The 23,158-nt window shown below is 45.5% G+C and overlaps 1 protein-coding gene across 1 annotated transcript in view; it reads left to right on the top strand.

Annotated features, from left to right (window-relative positions):
* Vipr2 (vasoactive intestinal peptide receptor 2) overlaps nt 1–20,274 on the top strand; it is a 77,263-nt gene extending 56,989 nt beyond the window's left edge. Inside the window, exons 6-13 of the mRNA XM_038336880.1 lie at nt 4,854–4,995; nt 11,528–11,678; nt 12,312–12,372; nt 13,619–13,688; nt 14,059–14,150; nt 17,027–17,156; nt 17,223–17,264; nt 18,163–20,274. Coding sequence (XP_038192808.1) covers nt 4,854–4,995; nt 11,528–11,678; nt 12,312–12,372; nt 13,619–13,688; nt 14,059–14,150; nt 17,027–17,156; nt 17,223–17,264; nt 18,163–18,336 — 862 coding nt within the window. The 3' untranslated portion in view covers nt 18,337–20,274. The remainder of the gene's footprint in view (nt 1–4,853; nt 4,996–11,527; nt 11,679–12,311; nt 12,373–13,618; nt 13,689–14,058; nt 14,151–17,026; nt 17,157–17,222; nt 17,265–18,162) is intronic.
* Nucleotides 20,275–23,158: the final 2,884 nt, after the last annotated feature.

The following is a 23,158-nucleotide window of genomic DNA, read 5'->3' as shown; positions in this document are numbered from 1 at the left end:
ATTGTCTTGACTGATGATTGAGGTGGGAGGGCCTAGGCACCATCTCTGGAGAGGTGGGCCTGGGCTATATAAGAAAGCTAAGTGAGCAAGCTAGAAAAAGTAAGTCACTAACCAACTCTCCTTCATGGTTTCTGCTCCACGTTCCTGCTTTGAATTCCTTCCCTGAATTTTTTCAGTGATAGATTATTGCCTACAACTGTAAGCTCAAATAAGCCTTTCCTCCCCCACTTTGTAGTGATATTTTATTTGTATTTTAATAAGTAAAGCTTTCCTGAAGTTCAGAGAGTAAAACAGCTGTACTGATCAGGCTTACAGGCCAGGCAGCAGTGACACACACCTTTAATCCCAGTAGCCACACTAGTTTGCCATAAAAACCAGGTGGTAATGGGGCACATCTTTAATCCCAGCCCTAGAGAGGAATATAAGATGGGAGGAGACAGCTCTCAGTTTCAGTTTCATTCTGAGATTCCTGGAGGCAGGATTGCCAATTAGGACTGAGGTAGAGGTAAGAGTCAGTAGTTGCTTGTTTTGCTTTTCTGACCTTCAGGTTGAATCCCAATTTCTGTCTCTGGGTTTTTATTAATCGTGCTACACCACTTGGCTTTTGGTCATGGTATTTTATCACAGCAATATAAATCAAACTAGGCCAAGGGATAACCAATTCTACTTACTGGATTTAAGATCTGTTACACAAGATACAACTCATGCCTGGTGGTGTAAACCTGGCCAAGAACTTATGGGCACAGAGCTTCCATGCCCTAGGGGTGAAACTACTACTATTATTCTGCTAAATGGACATGTATCAAGATCCCTTCTGAGTACCTATCTTTATACACACAGCTCAGTGAGGTTCTTAGCCTCTACCAGAGAAGCTTGGTTAACACAGATACTTGCAACTCTTCAAGGTGCAGAGAATACATGACTGTAGACTGAGTGTGAAGCGGTGCTTGATGGTCTCATGCCCTTTGTGTGCATGGTATGTGCACTAATATATGCGTGTGCACAGTGTGTAAGAGCTCATGCATGTATGTGCAAGTGGAGGCCAGAAGTCAATGACTGGTGTTTTCCTCAATCATTCTCCACTCCGTTTTTGAGATAATCTCTTACTGATCCTGGAGCTTACTGAGTCCCGAGGATCATTTAGCTTCCACCTCTCCATGTTGCTCCTTCACTGCTCCATGTTGCTTTTTTCACATGGGTCTAGAAGATCTAACTTGGGTCCTAACACCGAGTGCAACAAATACTTCACCAACAAAGTCCTTCCAGATTCTTCATGTGCTTATTTTTTAAATATTTATTTATTAATTATATATACAGTGCTCTGTCTACATGTATCCCTGCAGGCCAGAAGATCTTGTTATAGATGGTTGTGAGCCATCATATGATTGCTGGAATTGAACTCAGAACCTCTGGAAGAGCAGTCGGTGCTCTTAACCTCTGAACCATCTCCCTAGCCATGTACTTTTTAACTGTATCTTCTCTAGTCCCATGTGTGCCTAGTCTCTAATTCAATTGTTTGATTTCTTATTACATTTTAAGAATTTTTATATGTCTTTGGGGCTTTCTTTATTTTTCTTCATCTATTCTGCTTTTGATGACTTTTTCTGTGAAGACATGAACAAATATCTAGTTGTCACATATAAGGACTGACCAAAGTACCGATTTCACCTAAGTCTAAATCAGTGGACCAGTGAGCTTATTGGGGCTGGTTACAGCAGCATGGACAACAGGTTGCTCCAGAAATACAGGTGACTCAGAAGCATCAGTGGAAAGCCCATTCAAGCCCACATGATAGTTCATAAAACCTGCATCCCTGGAGTTCCTGTTCTTAACTTACCACCTGCTAAATAGATTAGAGTGTCTCTTCTACACAGAAGTTGTTACTGCTTGAGGGCAGTCCTTGTGAATGTTATAAGTTTCAGGAACTTTCTAAGACTTGTGAGGTGTTTATTTTTGAGCATGGTAAGTTTTGTTTACTTGCATAGTTTTAAAGAGGTTTCTCCAAGATGAAATTATTCCATTTTGAGCAAATTGCTACACAACAGCTTCTAAGACTGGGTGATTTTCTTTGATCTTTAAATTTACTGACTCTCTCTCCCTTGCTTGCCTAGATTTCCTTGGGCCATCTCTAGGGACTTTCTAATGCCAGTTGTGCATATCAAATCCAAAATTTTTGTTTAGTTACTTCTTCAAATTTCATCTCTTTATGGAAATTCTGTATTTGTTGAAGGATTGTTCTCTTTATTTCATTCTGTTCTTTGAAAATATTCAAGCATTTGGCTTTAAGCTATCTGTCTAGTGAGGCTACTTTGTGTGATTTTTTTAAAGGAAAGGTTTTATTTATATCATTTTTCCTAGTAGCAATCCAGCTTTCTTGCTTCTTTTAATACTTTACAATCTTTTTGTTGAAATTGGACATTTATAATAAAATGATGTGATAACTCTGGAAATCAAATTTTGTACCTCATTTCTATTGTTCTTTGTTATGAGTTTAAGGTGTTTCTATATTATTTATTTTATTTTATCAGTTTTTGTGGTACTTGAGATTGAATTCAGAGCCTTTCAAATGCCAAACAAGCAGTATACCACAGATGTATAACACAACCCTTACATTTACTTTTTATTTTGAGACAGAGTCTCCGTGAAGTGCTTAGATTGTCCTTAAAGTCCTTCTTGGTCCCAGGCAAGTCTTTAATTTGCAACCTTCATGTCTCATGCCTCTGAGTAGCTGGTACTACAGCTCTATGCCTCCAGGCTCAGCTTGTAATTATTTATCTAGTGATTTTTCTAAACTTTTCTATTTTGTAGAGTTTGTGCTGGCCCTTTTGGTCTCTGAAGCCCAAGCACTGTTATCTATCAGTCAATTACTTAGTGATAGAGGTATCCTCAGACTTCCACAGTCGAAGGGGGAAAATAGAAAGAAAAGAAGATGTATTTCCCATCTGAGGAGTCTGGCTGTGTTGGAAACACTCCTTTAATACTTCACCAGGCTGTTTACAATGCTGCCTTAATTTCACTTTTTGCTTATGCTAAATCTAAAGATCACCTGAGGTGAAAGCTGTCTGGAACATGGATGCCAGATTATAAAATCCTCTGTATATATGACAGGTTTTCAAAATCCTAGTTTTCCAAAGAACCTCACTCCCTAGCCTCTCTTTTTAGGCTCCAGAATGTCTGTCATTTGCCTCAACTGTTAATGTTGGCCTTAGGCAGCTGCCAGATCTATTTGGCTTTCATGATAGCTGCTTCTCTGTCTGAATGGGTTCTGGAAGGTTGCACCAGTTGTTCAATGAACTTAGAAGTAAAAAGAGAAAGAAAGAAAGAAAGAAAGAAAGAAAGAAAGAAAGAAAGAAAGAAAGAAAGAAAGAAAAACCAGTATCTTGTATTTGTATGTGATTGCTGAGACCACACAGAGACCACCAGCTACAGTCTCCAAGAAAGCACCAAACTGAGCATAGGATAAGGCAAGGCTGGCCTACAGTGTGCTTACCTGGGGCAGGGGATTGATCACATAGCTGTCAACTCTGAGTATTTTCCAGAGTTACAACAGGACTAATTTGAGTAGTTTTGCCAGATTTTCAGGGTTTCCTGGAAGGGTTGGACAGAAGCCCCTAGTTCACTGTTTTCACTGGCCTCCTTTGTTGGAATTTTAATTCTATTTCAGGTGACTAACTTTTGGAAAGTTCATGTTAAATTCAACAAATTTTTAAAAAATCTCTCTACATTTTTAATTCAGCATTTTTAACCCAATGAAAGTTTCTTCATCTTCCTCTACCACAGAAAACAGCATCTGCTGTTCATGAAATTTGTGACATATCCTTGTCCAGTTTTGCTCCATTTGTACATAGAAAAGAAAAACATCCCACAGAATTAATGTATTAACCTCTGCTACACCAGTGTCTCTCTTGTGTGTAATGCTAGAGGGCCCATAAGCTGACACTCCATGGTGCACACACACCACTAGATACATACATGATGCATCTGTTAAAGTGAAGAACAGCTCTGCCATGACCAGGACACAGTGTGCAAAGAAAAGGCAGCCCATGATACTTTTGGGTTTTTTTTGATACTTTTGTTTTTAACTCTAGATTAATTAAATTACACAAAACTTGGAATCAGCCCCCATTGGCCAAATTTCAGTCTCATTTGTTCTGGTAGTCTGGCTGATCAGTCAGAGCATGCCAGGGACATGAGAGAGACAAATGGTAAGTCAACGCCTGTGTGACCAGGAATAGGGGTCAATGGGAAAGCATCCGCCTATGCCCTCAGCCAACAGCAAGCTTCTGTCAAAGAACAGTCAAGAATGGGATGAGTTGTTGTGTAACCAGGAAACAAACTGCAGATCCTAACCCAAGATGGAACCCTGTGCGTGGGGCGAACCATCCTTTGTGTTGATATAAAGAGGAGAAAGTCAACTTTTACAGAAGGCAGTTTCCTACTTAACACATCAGAGTTGAAGCCTTGAAAGCCAAGTATCATCTGAGGAATAGTTAGAGTCATGGCTGCAGCTCTGCCTCAAAGCAGGAACATCAGGCAGAAAGACCACAAGCTACACCAGAAGAGGAGCGATAATGAGACAGCCACACTTAGCTATCCAGCCTCTGTTCCCGAACCATATGGGGGATGGAGTCCACTTGGCTGCAGGCTCGAGGCAGCTCCTGCGAGGCCTTTGCATTATACTGAACTCCAACCTAAGGAAATCATCTGAACTAAAAGGAGAGTTCATGAGCAAAAATAACTTACCATGGTGCAAAACTGGAAACAAAAAGTATACTGTGATCATTGCAGTGAAATAAATTGTATGAAAGACCCTAGATGACCATTAAACATCAGTTCTGTCTTCTCCCCTTCAGGAAGCTGCACTGCACCAGGAACTACATCCACCTGAATCTGTTCCTCTCCTTCATGCTGAGAGCCATCTCAGTGCTGGTCAAGGACAGTGTGCTCTATTCCAGCTCAGGTACACTGCGTTGCCATGACCAGGCAGCCTCCTGGGTAAGACTTCCCTAAGGGCAAGAGTTATGTGTACGGGGCAGACCCTAGTGCCTGCCAAGCACTTTCCTCTCTAAGGGACAGCAGTGGCCTAGCCCTTCTCCAGCCTGAGCAAGGTAGAAAGGGATGGCTTCAGGCCTGTGTCTGCAACCAAGAACAGGAAGGCCCACAAGAATTCTGGGTGGTATCTAGCCACTTTGGGGGCTGGGAAAGTGATGGGCAGCAGGCCTTGGTGATCATTACTGAGATGAGTGCAGCAACAGGTGACAAGTCCTTTTGTAGATGAGGTACACTTGTCCACATCACCCAGATGCTAAGGGATCAAAAATTTTACTCATTTTCTGGATGAAATCAACCCATGTGGTATAAACCCTAGACAGTGGCAGGGGAAACGCACTTAATCTACATCTTTCATACGAGAATGGACTATGATGGCGTCTGCAGTATGGCAGGGGCTCTCTCCCATGCCAGGCCATTCTGCCTTGGCTCTGCTTGTGGGGTTAGTTGCGGTAATTTGCTACCTATTCAGTTGGACAACTATTTGAGAGCTTCCTGCAATCAAGTATTCCCAAGCTTTTCTCTGCTAGCATGTAATGCTCCACGTTTGGAAATCTGGTGTGTTATTCCTAATTTGTGGTCTCAGAAACTTAAAGGGACAGGGCACTCAACTGCTTCCCACTGCTGCCTGCGAGTAGATACATCAGATAACACCCTTTGATCCTGAACAGATGTTAATTAGTTTACTTTTGACACAGCAAAGTGCCTTGTAGTTGCATAGCATGTCAGCTGTGCCTAGCCATCACCATCATCCTGAAGGGAAGTGCGTTCTTCAGGCTCATGATACAGAGTGGACTGTAAAAAGAATGTTATAATAGCAAACCAGAAACAGGATCCACCACCTGGAAAAGTCTGCCCCCAGGCATACCTTGCTGTCTCTGAAGCTTTTGTCCTGAGGTAAGGGTCTGGCTACATGTGTTCCAGTGGTGAACGCCAAAATGTTGCAAATCCCCTCATTGCAATGCCCAGAGCTGCTCTGTGCAGCTTTCGTTCCTTAGCTCCTTTCTGAATGGAGATTAAGGGGAAGTGGATGGGAAAGGAGGTGTGGGGAGGGGACAGAAGAGGAAGGAGGGGAAACTATGGTCAGTATGTAAAATAAGTGAAAAAATGTTAATTAAATAAAGTTAAAAAAATTGATCCTCAGAGACAACCCAATACCTACTCTTCTGAAGCACCTATGCTCAACTCTGCCTTGATGCTGAGACCCCAAAAGCCTGAACTCTTCATGTGGAGGGGCAGAGAAAAGGTGGCAGGCACCCCTGAAGTGGGAAAGGGTAAAGTAGTGGCACCATCCTGCTCTGCCCTCTCCACCTCCCGTGGCAGTGTTGAGTTTCTTCTAGCGCTAGTCTGTTTCCCTGTCCTGTCTGTAAGTGCTTGATGAACCAGGATGTACCTGCATCACAAAAGATGAGCCCAGGTTGAGGAAATCTTGCAGTTTTCTCAAAGTATTGAGGAGTCAACCTGAATACCTTCTACTCACCCAAGCCCGTCAACTAGTGCCAACTAGTATACTCAGGCCAGTGCCGAGGGCTGAATGAAAGTTGAAAATGGGGACAGGTTCCTCCAGTCTGTTTCCTGAGCTGTTCTCTGGGGAGTAGAGCATCCAGCTGTGCCCAATACCCCATGTCCCTGGGATTTCTACCAAGATGAGACAGACAGGAGGGACAAAGGAGCAAAGAGGGGGCCAAAGAAGGAAAGCAAAGCACAGCATGGAAGGAAGAATGGAGGAAAAAGACAGGGCTGTCTAAAGATGATAAAGTACTGAACATATTAGCAAAATAGAGTCAGATTACAGAATGAGCAATAGGAAATAATTTTCTTTCCAATTCCATTTTTTCCATTTTATTCCTGGCTGTATTTCACTAAATCAACATTATTCTCCAAAGCAACCCACCAGGAATGCTCCCCACGATGTGACAAATTGCTTTTTTCCAGGCAGCAGAACGAGTCCATGCGTGAAGAGACCTCTTCCTGGCCAGGGGAGGCTGGCAGAACAACTAGCTCTTCCATGTGGCTGAAGGCTGCACAGGCTCCTCAACTTCTGGGCAGTTTGCATGCAGCAAAACTGTTTATCATGGGAACAGAGCAGGTTTCTCTTGGGGTCTGCAGATCCTAAGAAGCCTAAGCTCAGCCTGAGTCCTGCCTGCCTGAATGAGGAGAGTGGATACGCCAGGGCTGTAAACACTACAGCAAGACCCAGACAGCCACGTGAACAGACAGGTTCTGTGACAATGAGGAGAGAGCAGAGCAGTGACCCAGGCTGGAAGCTTGGCTAGGGACCCGCACCCCACATAGCTGCATTCAGAAGAGGCTAGGAATCCTCACCCCACATAGCTGCAGTCAGAAGAGGCTAGGGATCCTCACCCCACATAGCTGGCATCAGAAGACTGAGAAGGTAGGAAATGAGAAGAAAACAGTGAGTGATGTTACCCACATACGTGTTGAGCAAATACAAAACCTGTGCCTAAACACATTTACAAAAATGTGTGAAGATATAGACATGTTCAAGACATTGTCCAAACACATGTGTACATGCATCACATGTATATTGTGTGCACATATGCACATGCACCCCAGACACATGAATATGCACATGTCTATATACAGAAACAGAGGCTCCCAGATGGAGCTTTGATCTCTCGGGAGCTCGCTATTGATTTGCCTGGCCCTTTTAATTCTTCCCTGCTGTCCTTGCACTGACCTAGCAGGGCAGCAACAGACCCCCATGGGCTCCAGTGTTATGTGGTTCAGTGGCCAGTGTTGTGGAAGGTGAAGTCAGAAGAAGACCCATGTCACTCAGGCCTGTGGTCCTCACAGATAACATCTGTTAGCAATGAGCAAAGAGAAGGAGGTAAGAACAAGATGTTTCTGACACGGTCTAACAAGAACATGGAATGGTCACAAGCACACTTCTGTGCCTTCTCTTACATAGATGCCCTCAAGTCAGCTGTGCCCTGTTCTCTGCCATCTAGATCATATCATAACCATCATATAGTACAGCATAATTCATCTGACTGGCTTCCCAGCACAGAAACGGTCTTGGTTTTGCATGTGTCTGTTGTCTCTCAGGCATGCTCTTCCACACACCAATGTGTTCGTGTTTCTGTGAGGTACAACTCACAGGTGAGTGGAGCAGGCAGCTCAGAGAATCTCAGCAGCCTGGACAGTCATGATAGCCCAGACACTTGCTTCTTACTGTTCTGGAAGCCAAAGGTCCATAACTAAAGAACTACCAATTGGCATCTTATAAGGGTCATAGATAAGGAACTGACTTCTAAATCACATCCTCATTACTAAGCAAAACACCTCCTCATATCATTATCTGGGGGCTAGTACCTTACTGTCTTAGTAAGGTACCTATTGCTGTGAAGAGACACCATGACCACAGCAACTCATATAAAGAAAATATTTAATTGAGGTGGCAGCTTACAGTTTAAGAGGGTTAGTCCATTATCATCATGGTAGAAAGCATGGTGGCTGGGAGTATGGTGGCATGCAGGCAGACATGGGCCTGGCTACAGCTTGTAGGTAGAGGCTGCTCATTTGTTCCTGGTCACCCAGACCTGAAATAACCACACAGAAACTACATTATTTGCAATACTGTTTGGCCAATAGCTTAAGTATATACTAGCTAGTTCTTATATCTTAAATTAACCCATTTCTATTAATCTATGTATTGCCACATGGTTGTGGCCTACCACATCTATCTGGCATCTGTCCCCTGCATATGTCTTCTGCAGCAGCTCCATGGCTTCTCACTGACTCCACCTTCTTTCTCCCAGCATTCAGTTTAGTTTTCCCACCTAGTTCTACTCTGCCCTATCATAGGCCTAAGCAGCTTCTTTTTTCATTAAGCAATAAAAGCAACACATATACAGAAGGACTTCCCACATCAATATCTTGATCAGAAGAGAACAGGAAGTGAACTATGACACTGGGAATAGCTTGAACATAGGAGACCTCAAAGCCCACCCCTACAGTGACATATCTAAAAAGGTCATACCTCCTCCAACAAAACCACACACTCCCTTTGGGGGCCATTTTCTTTCAAACCACCACACTTACAAATTGCAAAGGCAGATTCATTTTAAATTGCAAGCAAATTAATTGATTTATTTTTAAAATGCACCAGGAGAGCTATGATATGATGTTCTCTCCTTGGTGCCCAGTGTTTCTGTCAAAGAAACTGCCAAGAGCAGCCATCCTGGGATTCTCTCAGACACCCCCTACCACCAAAATGGCGTTATCTTTCCTTGACAAGTTTGCCTATTATCGTTGTTTACTGAAATGAGCCTTTTATGTTTCTGTTGCAAACGCATTTTCAGATCCACCATTGTCAATTGCATTTTAGTGGTATTTTGCTTCCTAGAAGTTTTCAGTATTTTTGTAAGCTATAAGCTCAAAATTGTCTTCTAGCCTTTTAGCATTATGTTTATGTTTGAGTTTCAGGCTTCCTATTCTGATTTAGAAATATTTATTTTCAATTTTGTTCATTTACGTCTTTAATACACTTGTAATTTACTCATTTCGTGTTTTAAGGTAGGGTAGGCTTTATCAAATGTCAAAAAAGCAAGATACATTTAAAATGTCATCACCTACCAGATTCTCGATGATTTTCAATTTGTTTCACCCACTATCCCAATGAATCATAACAAGATATAAAACTGTGGATCTTTGTTTTTCATTTTTATGGCTGGGTGGTTGTGACATTTGTGCTCAGGATCGCACAATAGGAGCAGAACCTGCTGGAATCTCACTGATGGTGAAGATGAACAGCAAGAAGTCTCCTAGAAATGGAAGTTTTTCTGTACCTTACTTCCATTTGGAGGAAAGGGGGGCAGCAAACAGAAGACTATAGTATTGTGGGACAGGCTGGGGCATGGGTAAGGTTCAACGTGTTGAGGTCAAGCCCCTCATGGCCATGGAGGCCATCTGGCAAGGCTTCCATATTTCCTGTAAGTGCATCCACCCTGTGTATGGTGTAAATACATAATCAGTAGATTTTAGCCTTTGTACTCCCTTCATATAAACAGAGATTTCAATTTCATAAGTAAATAGGAAATTGCTGCTTCTATAAGAAAAAGAATATCACTTTCAATTTCATTCTCTTCTATCTAGAAAGATGTATATCTATAGATAAGCACAAGTAGAAATGCATGTGTTGGAGAGTCTTGTATTATGGATAGGTATATGCAGGCTGGATGTATTTTATGTATAGAATGGGTATGTATTCAAATGCATGTGAAATGTACTCATATATGTGATATATTGTGCTCACTCATATGAGTGAGCACAAATTAGCATCTGTGTGTGGGTAGGTATGGCTACATCACACACACACATGTGAAAAAGATTGTAAAAGAATTAATTAGAGTTGGAAATAGAGTAAAACAAGAGAAATTTAGCGAATGAACTATTTTTCCTAGGAGTTTTAAAATGGTCTTCACTGGGGTAAGAGGATGACATATTAAATTAAAGGTTGTTAAAATTTTTTAAGTCTAGGAACCTAGCTATGGCCCATAGTTTCTCTTCCCAAACTTCTGTTATCTATTAGGAAAATGACCACAGTCTGTCAACCTTTTCCAGTGTTGATACTTTGTTCAGATGTGGAGGTTGGGCCTGGAAGCTGCAGATTCACTGGCCAGAGGTGACCCCTTCCCCAGCCTCCAGGTGTCCTGACCCTTCCCCATATACACCTCGAGTGTGCATAGCATTGTTCTCACTAGCTTTATGTCAACTTGAAACAAGCTAGAGTCACTTGGCAAGTGGAATACCTGACCTGTGGTCATTTTCTTGATTGATGATTGATGTGGTCCAGCTCCATGAGGAGCAAGCCAGTAAGCAGCACTCTTCCTGGCTTCTGCCTTAACTCCTGCCTCCAGGTTCCTGACTTGAGCTCCTGCCCTGACTTCTCTCAGGGATGAAATATGACTTGAGAGTTGTAAGACAAAATAAACTCCTTCCTCCTTGAACCGCTTTTGGTCATGGTGTTTTATCACAGCAATGGAAACCCTAAGACAAACATTCCACTCATCACTTCAGCCAGCAAGTGCTCTCCTCCACTGCATGTCAGAGAGGTGGTTAGCCTCTTGAATGGGCAGTGAAGGAAGAACTGAGGTGAAGGCATGTCCGAGGGACCAGCAGTAACAACACAGCAGGAAGGAGGACCAAGTAGGAGGAGGTATGTTTGAGCCTGGTATTTAGGAAGGTGGCCAGCCACTGGCTCACAGGAACTCACTGCCTCTACTTCTTCCTCAGAGAGTTAGAGGCTCCCAGCAGATGGTCCCTGGCATTGTATATATAACGGCCTCTGCCTCAGTATAACACATTTTTTGCCTCTGCCAGGACAAGAAATTAACAACATCCCTTCAAGTCAGCACTCTGGCTTTGCTTTACAACTTATCCAAACAGAGAGTAGCCCTGCCTACCATAACTATTTTTACCGACTGGCACATTCTCTCGCTGTCTCTGGTTCCAGGTCGGCTGCAAACTCAGCCTGGTGTTCTTCCAGTACTGTATCATGGCTAATTTCTACTGGCTTCTGGTGGAGGGGCTCTACCTGCACACCCTCCTGGTGGCCATCCTTCCTCCCAGCAGGTGCTTCCTGGCCTACCTTCTGATTGGATGGGGTAAGGGTTTCATACTCCCCATCTTGATTCCCATCTCATTTGGTCAACGTTTGCAGGCTTTGGCTCAGACCTCCACTCCAGGCGGTGTACTAAGCAGTTGCCTTGGCGACACCGAGGGGGTCCGCTGGATTGCTTTAGCATTCTACGTCCACCCACACCCCCTTTAACTGAAACTGAGCTCCTGTTGCTATCCCTTTTGCAGTCAGCTCATATGAACAATGAAAAGATCAGGGAGGAGCAGGCTGATGACGCGTCTACCTGCTGGCAGGAGCCCAGCTCTTCCCAGAGCAGGGAAGACATGGAAGCCTGTGTGGCTTGGGGGACAAACACACAGCCACTTAGGCATCATGGTACCCATAAGCATGTCTCCCTCTTACCTGCCCTCTGTCTTCAGTAGACAGGTTTCAGACCTGTTCAGATCCTCAACTTTCAGACACAGTTATCTTTACTGCCTAATAAGGTGTAAGAATAAACCTTCACATATTGGCAAAGGCATTAAGCGAGAGCTTCCATATGGCCCTTGGGTTGCAGATTCTGTTTTGAAGTTCTGACTCTTGAGCAGAGTACCAGATTTGTGGGGATGCTGCTCCTCATTAATGAGACTGAGCCGATCTGATGGGTCTCTCTCCACAGGCATCCCCAGTGTGTGTATAGGCGCATGGACGGCAACCCGCCTCTCGTTAGAAGACACAGGGTGAGTGCTGTGTGCTGTGAAACAAGGCCTCACAGTGCTGGTTGACTATCTGGAAACCAAAGAAACGCATACAATTAGAGATAGGACACACTTTCAGCCAGTCAAGACATTTCTAGGCAGCAGTTAGCACTCTGTGAATAGAAAACAGACATGTGGAGTGGATGGTCATGGGCAAGACTCACTACACGTTTCCGTATTTGGAAGATGATCCACATAATCAAGCCAGGATCAAGGTGAGGATCAAGCCAGGCCTGCCGTTCAGCTGGAATTGGGACAAACCAGGCAGAATGAGTGATATTGTGTCAAGCAGGTACAAGAAGGTTTTCTTGAAAACAACAATAAAAAACATTGAGGTCAGGCTGCGTAGCTGCCTGCATGGCCTCTGTGAGCGGCCAGTGATACATGCATTCCTAGCCTAAATCTTTTATCCCACAAAAGACCCCAAGGTATCAATTGTCTGCTGAAGGACATACCACACTCTGTGAGTAGATGGTCTAAACCAATCCATTTCTTTAGCCTGTGACTTTCCCCCACCGCAGAGATGTTTCCGCAGTTATGTTAGAGGGCCCAGTCACCCCTGGGCAAGCAGGACTGACAACCCAGGCAGGGTTAGTTGCAAGTCTCTTCGTGTTTTGTGGGTTCCTGTAGGATGAACGAGTTCAGCTGCCCTTCTCACATTGCCAGTCTGGGGCCCAAGGCCGTGGAACTCTGCCCTTGCTAGGACAGCTAACATCCACTGTGGGCCATAGACACCAAAGCAGGAAGCCTTACATAGTCATGCTTCTGCTGGAGATAAACTTTAGTGCAAATCAGGCCCGCTTCAGCCACGTTCAAGGCATATTTTTAATTTTTCCTTTAAGACACAGATACAAACAACTGGGGAGAAATACATTTTCAGAACAAAGAAAAGCCTCATGAAATCAGGTGAAGTGAGCATCCGTGCCTTGTGTTAAAAATCACAGCTTTGAAACATAGCAACCCTGGAGCTACATGTCGGCCCACCTCCCCATTAGCAAACTGTCAGGTTGGCTCACCGGGGAAAGCTGCTTCACTCTACATGCACAATAGTTAGAATCTAGTTGGAGGTGACTGGGTGTCTGAGTCTGATTGACAGATGAAATGAAAGGGCCAAGAAGGGGGAAGGTTGGTTCTGCAAGCCCCACATGAGAGGCCAGTCCTCAGCTGACCAGCTCTCCCTGGTTTGTAGGTTGATTTATTGTAACACCAGTTTCTTCCTCTCTAACAGCTGTTGGGACACAAATGACCAGAGCATCCCCTGGTGGGTCATTCGGCTGCCCATCCTAATTTCTATTGTAGTAAGTAGCTTCCCACAGAGAAGCTTTGCCCTGCTCTTCTGCTACGCACCCACACTGTGCAGAGAGTGCAACCACCGTACTTCATTGGGTCCCATCACTTCCAGGGCAATTCCCAGGGAAGGGTGGGCTCTGAGGAGAGAGGAGCAGAGCCTAGGCCTGCAGGAGGTTATAACAGTCTGTCGTGCATCTCCCGATGCTCAGATAACCACAGTTTTATGCAGTAGTGCCCTCAATGCCCACATGAGGTCTTCTTTGGTGCAATGGGCAGGCATAGAGCCTGGGGTAGAGTCACCAAATCCTGTATGTGGGTGGTAAGGGATGAGACTGAAGTCACCCACAGATCAACTCGTCCTTTGTTGTCTCTGTGCAGGTCAATTTTGCCCTCTTCATCAGTATTATAAGGATCTTACTTCAGAAGCTAACCTCCCCAGATGTTGGTGGCAATGATCAATCACAGTACAAGTGAGTATCCACTGGTACAGCATGAAAAATATATATCGAAGTATGTAGAGATAGAAGCCAGTGCTTGACTATAGAAGGTCTAAGGCACAGCTCACACTGACAACAGCATCTGCCATCCCAGCACTCAGAGGAGCCAAGATGCCATGGGGACATGATGACGGTGCTAAAAAAGAAAATGGGAATCTTCTCCCATGTTTGACAGCATGCTAGAGCTTTGTCATGAGGTGTTCCTTAAATGTGTGTCCTCCGATATCACAGCTTGTCATTCCATTTGACCACACATTATTCTTCATATAATCTGTCCTCCCTCCCAGACCCTGGGGCTGAGTCACACAGCCATTGCTGGCACCTTGTGCCTGGACCTGCCTTAGTAATTATATTAAAAGTTATGTGTCATGTGAAGGACACAGGGCAGAGGTCAGGAATGTCTCCAGCTTATTTATGATTATCCAAGGAATCCATAAATTACCTGTCATTCACAAAGAAAAAACAGACCCCAACTCAGATGTGACGAGGAACATAATAAGATCAGGGCTGACATATTTGGTGCAGCTTGGAAGCCTAGGCTCAGATGCAGCTGAACTGGCTAAGAGTTACTTATCCCTGGCCAAGTCACCCACTCCCAGGCAGTTGGAACTTACCACCTGCATCCAGGTTTCTTCCCACCAAAAAAAAATAAATAAATAAATAAAAATTTAAAACAGCAGCATCCTTGTGGGTGCTGAGCCACAGTATGGACCTTCCCTATATTCTCTCTCCTCCCCTGAAAATGGAATGGTGCCTGTTGTTAGGTTTGAGAGACAATTAAATTAATCCTTGAAAGACATTCAGTGCCTAGCACAGAAGAATCAAAAAAGGATTTGGTGGGCATTTCAGATTCAGTTGTGCCGTGCTGTGCACAAAATACAAGGAATGAGTTTCTATTTGTGGAAGAAATGGTCTACACATAACAAGGTGCAGGCTGTCCACATGGTGCCTCATGCTGGTCCTCATGCATCCCCCTGCAGCCTTGAAAAGTAGGGTGGGCATTCTTAGCCGCCCTTCAATTGAATTTGGACTTTCAGCAAATCTTGTTTAGTGTCTGTGCTGACCTTTTCTCTGGGTTTCTGGGGAGTGTTTGTTAAGAAGGTTTTAAGATGGATGCTTTTATTTTGGAAACAGAATTATATGGGGTAATGAAGTCTGTGCTTTCCAGGGTGATGAGAAGGGCTGCAGAGGGTTGTGCTTCACCCCTTGGGTTGTAGCAAAGAAGGACTAAGGCCTTTCTCTCACACAGCACTTCTCTAGGGACAGATGAGGAGACAGGCCATGCAAATTTCAGGACCTAGCAGCTTCCTTATAACCTCAGCAAAAGAAATAGTCCTCAGGTGCCTAGTGAGCCACCATGCTGATGAAGGACTTGGGCACAGATCCTTGAGAGTGCACATTTGCAAGGCAGTGGCTGCAGTGATGTCTGTTGGTAGAGACACCTACCACTTGCATCCATGTCCCTCACAGACAGGACCAGATTTCTGCAGGTTATAAAATAGGCTTTCACACCTTGTGTCTTAGTTAGGGTTACTATTGCTAAGATGAAACAGCATGACCAAAAAGCAAGTTGGGTAGGAGCTTCTTCTATTTACACTTCCAAATTACACTTCATTTCATCAATGAAAGAAATCAGGACAAGAACTCGAACAGGGCAGGATCCTGGAGAGAGGAGCTGATGCAGAAGCCATGGAGAGGTGCTGCTTCCTGGCTTTTTCAGGGATTGTCCAGGCTGCTTTCTTCTAGAACCCAGAACCAGGATCCTGGGAGTGGTCCCATCCACAATGAGCTGGGCTCTCCTCTATCGATCACTAATTAAGAAAATCTTGTACAGCTGGATCTTATGGAGAGATTTTCTCAATTGAGGCTTCATTCTTTCAGATGACAGCTCTAGCTTGTGTCAAGCTGGCCTAAGATTAATCAGAATACCCTGTTTGGTGTAAACTTGAAGAAGATACCTTTAAAATAAGTTAGAGAAAATTTCTTTTCCCCCTGTGTCTGGAAGTGGTGAGAGGAGCAAGAGGGACTGTGTCCGCCAGCTGAATCAAGAGGAGATGGACTGTGTGTTTAGTGATCCTCTGCAACCAGGAGAGGGCTCCCACATAGCTGCGTACTCCCTCCTGAGCACTTGGAGGAACCGGGGGTGTTAAGCTAAGCACCTGGTCCCTAGTGTGGGGCTGGTGGGACATGATGAGACAGCAAGCCTCAAGTGTCATAGGCACAGAGCGGTGCTTCTCAAAGTCACCAGGAACTGGGCAGAAATGCAGATTCTTAGGCTCTTTTCCTGCTGCTCCCTGTTCCAGAATGCTGATGAGGCCTGAGTTATGATAAGACCTCCACATGGTTCCAATGCAGAAGAAGTCTGGGAAACTTTGGCTGAGATAATTCAGCTGCTAGGAAAATCTGATCCATTTTGTCCAGTGCCTATATCAGTAAAGGAGGTTTCAGTGCCCTCTGTGTGTTGGAGGGATGCCTCATGAGTGCCCCTCCCAGTGCTAAGAATGGAATCCAGGGTCCTGCTCATAGTAGGCTTTGTCATTGAACAATAGCCCAGCCCTATCAGAATTTACCTGTTCAAGACTAATGTGGCTCACAGGTGACAAAGGACAATAAGTACCCTGAAAGCTGGAGAGCCACACAACACACCCTGTAAGAACCTTTTCTTCATTAGTAAATTCACATAACGACATTTGCAAATTATACCCAAATGGAAAAAGAGAAGGGTTCACTGGGTACAAGAAGAGTTAAGCACCTGAGTGTTCCCTGACCACGTCAGCCTCTGACAGCTCCCACGGTCCAGAGTGGGAGAAGTGAGAATCACAAAGCATCATGCTCTTCTCCTTCTACAGGAGGCTTGCCAAGTCCACGCTGCTGCTAATCCCACTGTTCGGTGTCCACTACATGGTGTTTGCTGCCTTCCCCATTGGCATCTCTTCCACATACCAGATTCTGTTTGAGCTGTGTGTTGGTTCCTTTCAGGTAAGTGCGGGAAGCGCTGTGGGCACTGAAAACTGTGGGCATCTCTGACACTCTGTCTCTTTGCAGGGCCTGGTGGTAGCAGTGCTATACTGCTTCCTGAACAGTGAGGTAAGTCCTTCGTCAATTGGACCTGAGCACTGATGAGGTCAGGAATTGGCCCCATCACTTACTTCTGCCCAGCTCTGTCCCAACCAAAGGCAAACTTGCTGTCCCCAAAGCCCCACTTGGGAAGGCTTTCACCCCTTCCAGCAAAATTTAGCGTCTGTCCTCCACCAATGTCCCCTTTATGGTCAGCATCTTATTCTTCAACACACAACTGAATCCAAGAAGTCATAGTGTTGGAGGGAAGGGCTGGGTCTCATTGAGAGATGCATCACTTTGTCCCAAGACAAAGTCAGAGTCCGGTTCTCCTTATGTGACCATTCCCTTCCATTCATCCTTCAGTTCCCAGAATCTACCTACCCTAGGTATTGCTAACTTTCCCTGTGTGACCCTCACCTGATGACCAGCTCCTTCTTCTAGTCACTAAGGAAGGTTTTTACAGAGCCAACATCCATGTCCCCTTCCAACACACTTTCCTCACTTGGAGTCCTTAAAGGGGAAAGATGTTGATGAAGGTCCTACAGGAGCCATAGGGTTGTGCTCAGGCAAGACATACCCCCATACTACATCAGAATCCCCAATACCCATAAGGCTATACCCTTTTCTGTGCACCCCTGTCCTTCCAACCCCATGCTGCATCCTCCTGGTGTCTGCCACTCATATTCAACAAACCTGGGCCCATCTCCTACAGCTCTCTGCTCTTCCTGCCTCTCCTCACTTACCCAACACCTTTCTAAGGAATGAGAGTGGGCCAGAGCACCCAACCTGTGACTACTAGAGAAGAGTTCTGAAACCATACCAGCTGTTTGCTGTCTAGAGGGCGAGTACATGCTGCCTGACTCTTTAGAGGATACATGAGTTCCTGCATTCCAAACTGACCCTTCATTAACACCCTCCTCCCTAGGTACAGTGTGAATTGAAAAGAAGGTGGCGAAGCCTGTGCCTGACCCAACCTGGAAGCAGGGACTACCGGCTGCATAGTTGGTCCATGTCCCGGAATGGCTCAGAAAGTGCCCTACAGATACACCGTGGCTCCCGCACCCAGTCCTTCCTGCAGACAGAGACCTCGGTTATTTAGCTGCATTCCTCCCATGGAACTGATGATGCTGCTGGGTTTGACACATGTGTCTGATGACTTCCTCTGCTGCCCAGTGTCTGATGCCTTACTGGGCATCACTGACGCCCCACTCCTTACTCTGACCCTCATGTGTAACTCGACTGAAATTTTTATCGTCAAACTCCAGCCTTTCAGCCATCCTCTTCATAATATGGCTCAGCCACATAGGCAGATCTACTTTCAAAGAAAGCCAAGTGGCCCTGAACATCAAAACTGGAGCCTGGTACCACTAAAGAAGACAAGGAAGAAGTTTCTGGTTCCCTACTTGTCAGGGAAACCAGGTCCAGAACCAGCTGAGCATCACCATCCTGTGGCACTCAAGTGCATGCCTGTGGTTGTCTATGAAATTTCTCCTCAATCTATGACAGACCACAGAAATCAGTTGAGAGCAGCCTTTTCATCCTACAAGTCCTAGAAGCTTCCTGGTCCCCATGGCCTTGAGTCCCGTCCTGTGGTATGGACCTCTGCATCTGGACAGTCACACCCTTGCTACTCCCTGGACCACTTGGTAGTGACTAAAAGATAAGTCAGGGACCATATTTATGGTTCAGTGACCAAGCCAGGAGCTCACATCTGATCACTTAGCATTTTCTGCTCCCTACAAGGGGTGAGCAGCTCTGGATTCCAGGCTGGCCCATCAGGATGAAGGTCCAGGGTGTTCTCTAGGCAACAGAAAACTGTACTCTTTTTGAAGAAAACCATTATCTTAAAATTGTTTAAAAGGCGAATTGTTTTATCAAAATATAAGATGGCATCAAGTTCTCCTATCCAATATTTGCCAACAATAATCCTTATTTTTCCTGTTATTTGCAACTGTGGACAGGCAGACCTGGGGGAGTCACATGACATGATGAAGAAGCAGCTGAAGAGTGAGAATGCCTGTCCCTGCGGTGCCCAGAGACCCTGGAAAACTGCCCTGGCCCAGTGCAGGGGCTGTAGGCTCTGGACCTGGTGTTCTGGCACAGTCTATGTAACCCTGCCCCCTAACACACACACACGCAACACACATACACAGTACAGACATATACAACACACATACACAACATGCACATATACAACACACACCAAGGACAAGAGCTGCAAAGTGTTTTTCCTGTGGTTTCTGTGGCATGTAGACCCCAGCCAACATGAATGCCAATGACCTGAACAACTGTGCCAGAGCCAGAGGTCTCAGGGTCTGGAAGCCACAAAAGTAAGGACCTCACTTCCAGTTCTCTAGAAATAAAGCCAGTGCATGGCGCTCTGGGACAGCAGAGAAGTGGGCATCTAGAGACTTCCTGAGACCCAGTGGCCAGACTTCTGGCTTGAATGTCTATCCCACAAAACTGCCCCTGGAGCTCTGATTCCATCAACTCCTAGCAAGCCCCATCCTGACTGCAACTGTATTGGATGGACAGCTCAGACAATCTAGAAAACACCACTAACCTGCTACCTCCTGGGCTGCAAGGCTAGAGAGCAGGTCGTAGGGAGAAAATGGCCGAGGTCAGGTACCCCAAAAAGGCTGTTGGCAGTGGCAGTAGGCTGGTGCTACAAGCCCTGATGTGAGCCTTGTGTCTCTTCATCCCGAGTTATCACTGCTCAATACAGCAGTTCTAAAGAAGCAAAGTTTTTTCATATCTGAAGGCATCCTATCAACAACCAGGTGTGGTCACCCTGCCATGACCCCAAAGAGACATGCAGGACTTGTGAACACAAGCAGTCACCACCCATTAAGCAGTTACTGATCACACATGGAGCATTCCAATGTGCAGGGACACTGTCACCACAGCCCAGCATGTGCTGACAGTAGACAGAGCTGGGCTAGAGCTTCTCCCTGGTGAAGAGATGGGCTGCTCACGAACTGGTCCCCACTGGAACTGACCAGTAGGAGAGGTGTGATAACCACATGGTCAGCATGTGATCTTACGTGTTATATGTGGGATATCTACAAACTGCAGCACAGAGTGGAACTGAGCTGTGTATATACTGCAATAAACCTAATTTCATTCCATGTGAGAGTTTGCTTTGAGTGATGGTGAGGTCCTAGAACACAGCTGTGTGCGCTACACCCCTTGAGCACCCTGACTTAGGACCATGCTGTCTATAATTCATGTAAGAAGATGGGTCTGAGGTAGCCAAGGTGTATAAATGGCAGCCATGAGGATGTGCCCAGCTTTCCTGGCTATTTCTACCCTGCAGCCCTAATCCCTCAGCCTTACAGAACCTGAGCCTGGTCAACAGAAGAGGCTCAAGTGTGTGTGTGTGTGTGTGTGTGTGTGTGTGTGTGTGTGTGTGTGTGTTAGATTTACATACAGTTATACGTGTGCTTATTGTACTTAAAGTACATATATATATATATATATATATATATATATATATATATGCAAGCGTGTATGCTTATTTGTAGGTGGGTGTATGTGTGTGTGCGGATGCGCTCAGGTATATATCTGTGCGTATGTGTGCTTGTCTGTGGGTTCTTTTGTAGTCTGACTCTTAGCCACTAAGCAGATCTAATGTTTCTGCTCCATACTCACCCACTGCTGCTCTGTAATCACGAACATAGAAGAACGACTGAGGAATTTCCTCAGAGAAAGCAGCAGGAAGAGAGAAGAGGGCTCTACAGGGCCCTCTGGGATCATAGCTGTCCTGTCTGATTAGGGCTGCTTGGGATGAGGTGCTCAAAGCAGGGCAGCTCTGTGTATAGCCCCAAGGGAGTCAGTCCGCTGGGACAGCTGGGAACCACAGTAAGAACCTTCTCCATCTGTGAGAAGGCACAGGCTTTCCTTTCTCACCAGGCCAGACATTTTTAATCAGCTGCTTCAATGATAGGAACTTTATAAGAGAGATAGGAAACCAGATTTGTGGGCAGCTGTTACACAGAAAATGGAATGCCCTGAGCCTGCCAACCCCAGAGGTAGCCATTGGGAACTGGATGCTGGCCCCAGGCCTTTTCGTGTTACAGACAAGTCCATCCCTCTTGCAACTCACGGAAATTAGGTCAAGCTGCACACAGGTTCTTAGCAAGCCTTGTTCAGGCAAGCCAGAGCAGAGGTCTTTCCCTTGTGGACAGAGGGACCAAGTCTCACTATGTAGTCCAGGCTGGTTTTTCAAGTCTCCATTCTCCTGTCTCGGTGCTCAGAGTATCTGGGCTCAGAGTTGTGTCCTCCAGTGTCTAGCTCAGAGCTGGAATATTTTCAACAACTATATTTATGTTTCCCTGAGTATTTGCCCACTGTGAGCTACTGGCGGAACACAGAATTGAGGGCACTCATTGCCGGATAAGCTTGGGGCCTGGGGCCTGGGTTGGCAGAAGGCTGCCCCCTGCTACACATAGAGGTGCTATGAATGTGGTAGTTAGCCCAGTTGGTACTTTCATTTTTTCCTAGGCTGCTTGGACAGTGTTCACTAGAACATTCATGTCTCTCAATGAAAAGGACACCGAGCATTATCGCTACAGATTTCTCCTCTAATTCCGGTCTAAAGTAGAGCCTCAGCCTGGATGCGTGGGCAGCCTCCCTCTTCCATTATGGGGAAAAAGGGACAAGGGTGGGAGAGGCAGCCTGGTGGAGCTCACAGCTCTTCACACTGTCCTCCACTGTCCTCATCACTGCCAGCAGGCCCGGCAGAGCTTGCTACAGGCGGACTTGGCCCATACAAAGGATTTGGGACATCTTTTATATAGAAATGTGTTCTTTTTAGATGAAAAGAAAAGGGACCGCCCTTCCTTTGTATTCTCTGGAGAATTAACAAGGGAAGTAGAGCAAGCGCCCATGTCAGCAGGTGGTCACCTGGTTGCTGAAGACAATATCTCTTCTGCAGGGAGGACACTTGCTCCCCAGGGCTGTTCAGGACTTTTTCAAAAGCTGCTTCTGTTGAACAGCTGAAGCTGAAGATAACACACTGGAGGATAATTACAGAGCAGAGTCCTTTTAAAAGTCGGGGTTTTCATATACTTACATGTAAAGTTTTGTGTAAAATCTCCAAAAAGCACAAAAATGCAATGCCCCTTCAAAATCCTAGCTATTGTGATTGAAATTATGTACTTATAAGTAAAATATGTAAACTGTGAGTTTTTTAGCCATAAAATAATTATTCTCCTTTCAGTTTTAAAGCCCGTGACACGGCCTATCATGTGCTGGTTTTTGTATTGCAAGAGTAGACCTTTCTGTGACACCAGGACACATTCTTACGTCAACAGGAGCAGTAGGTCCATCTAGGTCCAGTGTATGACAGTCATGACATGCATCCTGAACTCAGGTACCTGAGACCTACTCATCGTAGAGCCTGCTCACACTGGAGCCTCCAGTTCATTATCCTCTGGCCCTTCACTCCCTGTCTGCCTCCTCCCTCTCCTGGGCTCTGCTTTGTCAGGGAGATGAACCTGAGAATCCTACAGGGAGAGGAAGGCAGCAGATGGGCAGGACTGGGGCAGTAGTTCAGGGGACATGGCCCTGTAAGGCTGTGAGGAAGATGCAATCATGGGAGTGACCCAAAGGGTTAAGAGGCATTGTCAGACACGCTCAGTAATGGCAAGGCCGAGCACAGGATACAGGTAGTCAAGGGACTAAGGGCCCAGAGGCAAAAGAGAAAGCAGACACAATTCCAAACAGCAAACAGGACCTCTATAGAGCAGCACCAAGCATGGGGTGGTGAGTGTGTCAGGAGTTCAATTCCAAACCAGCCCTGGCTTCTCAGCGGCCCTGTCCAGGTTCAACACATGAGACCCTTGTGGCTGCCAATACCCGTGGAGCAAAGCAGCCACACCCAGCAAGACTGTTGGGAGCCCGAATGGGTCAGGGCTGCA

This window comes from Arvicola amphibius, chromosome 7 (assembly GCF_903992535.2).
Source record: "Arvicola amphibius chromosome 7, mArvAmp1.2, whole genome shotgun sequence".
Lineage (NCBI taxonomy): Eukaryota > Metazoa > Chordata > Mammalia > Rodentia > Cricetidae > Arvicola > Arvicola amphibius.
Note: the sequence above shows the minus strand (reverse complement) of the source record. Positions and strands in the feature narration are given on the sequence as shown.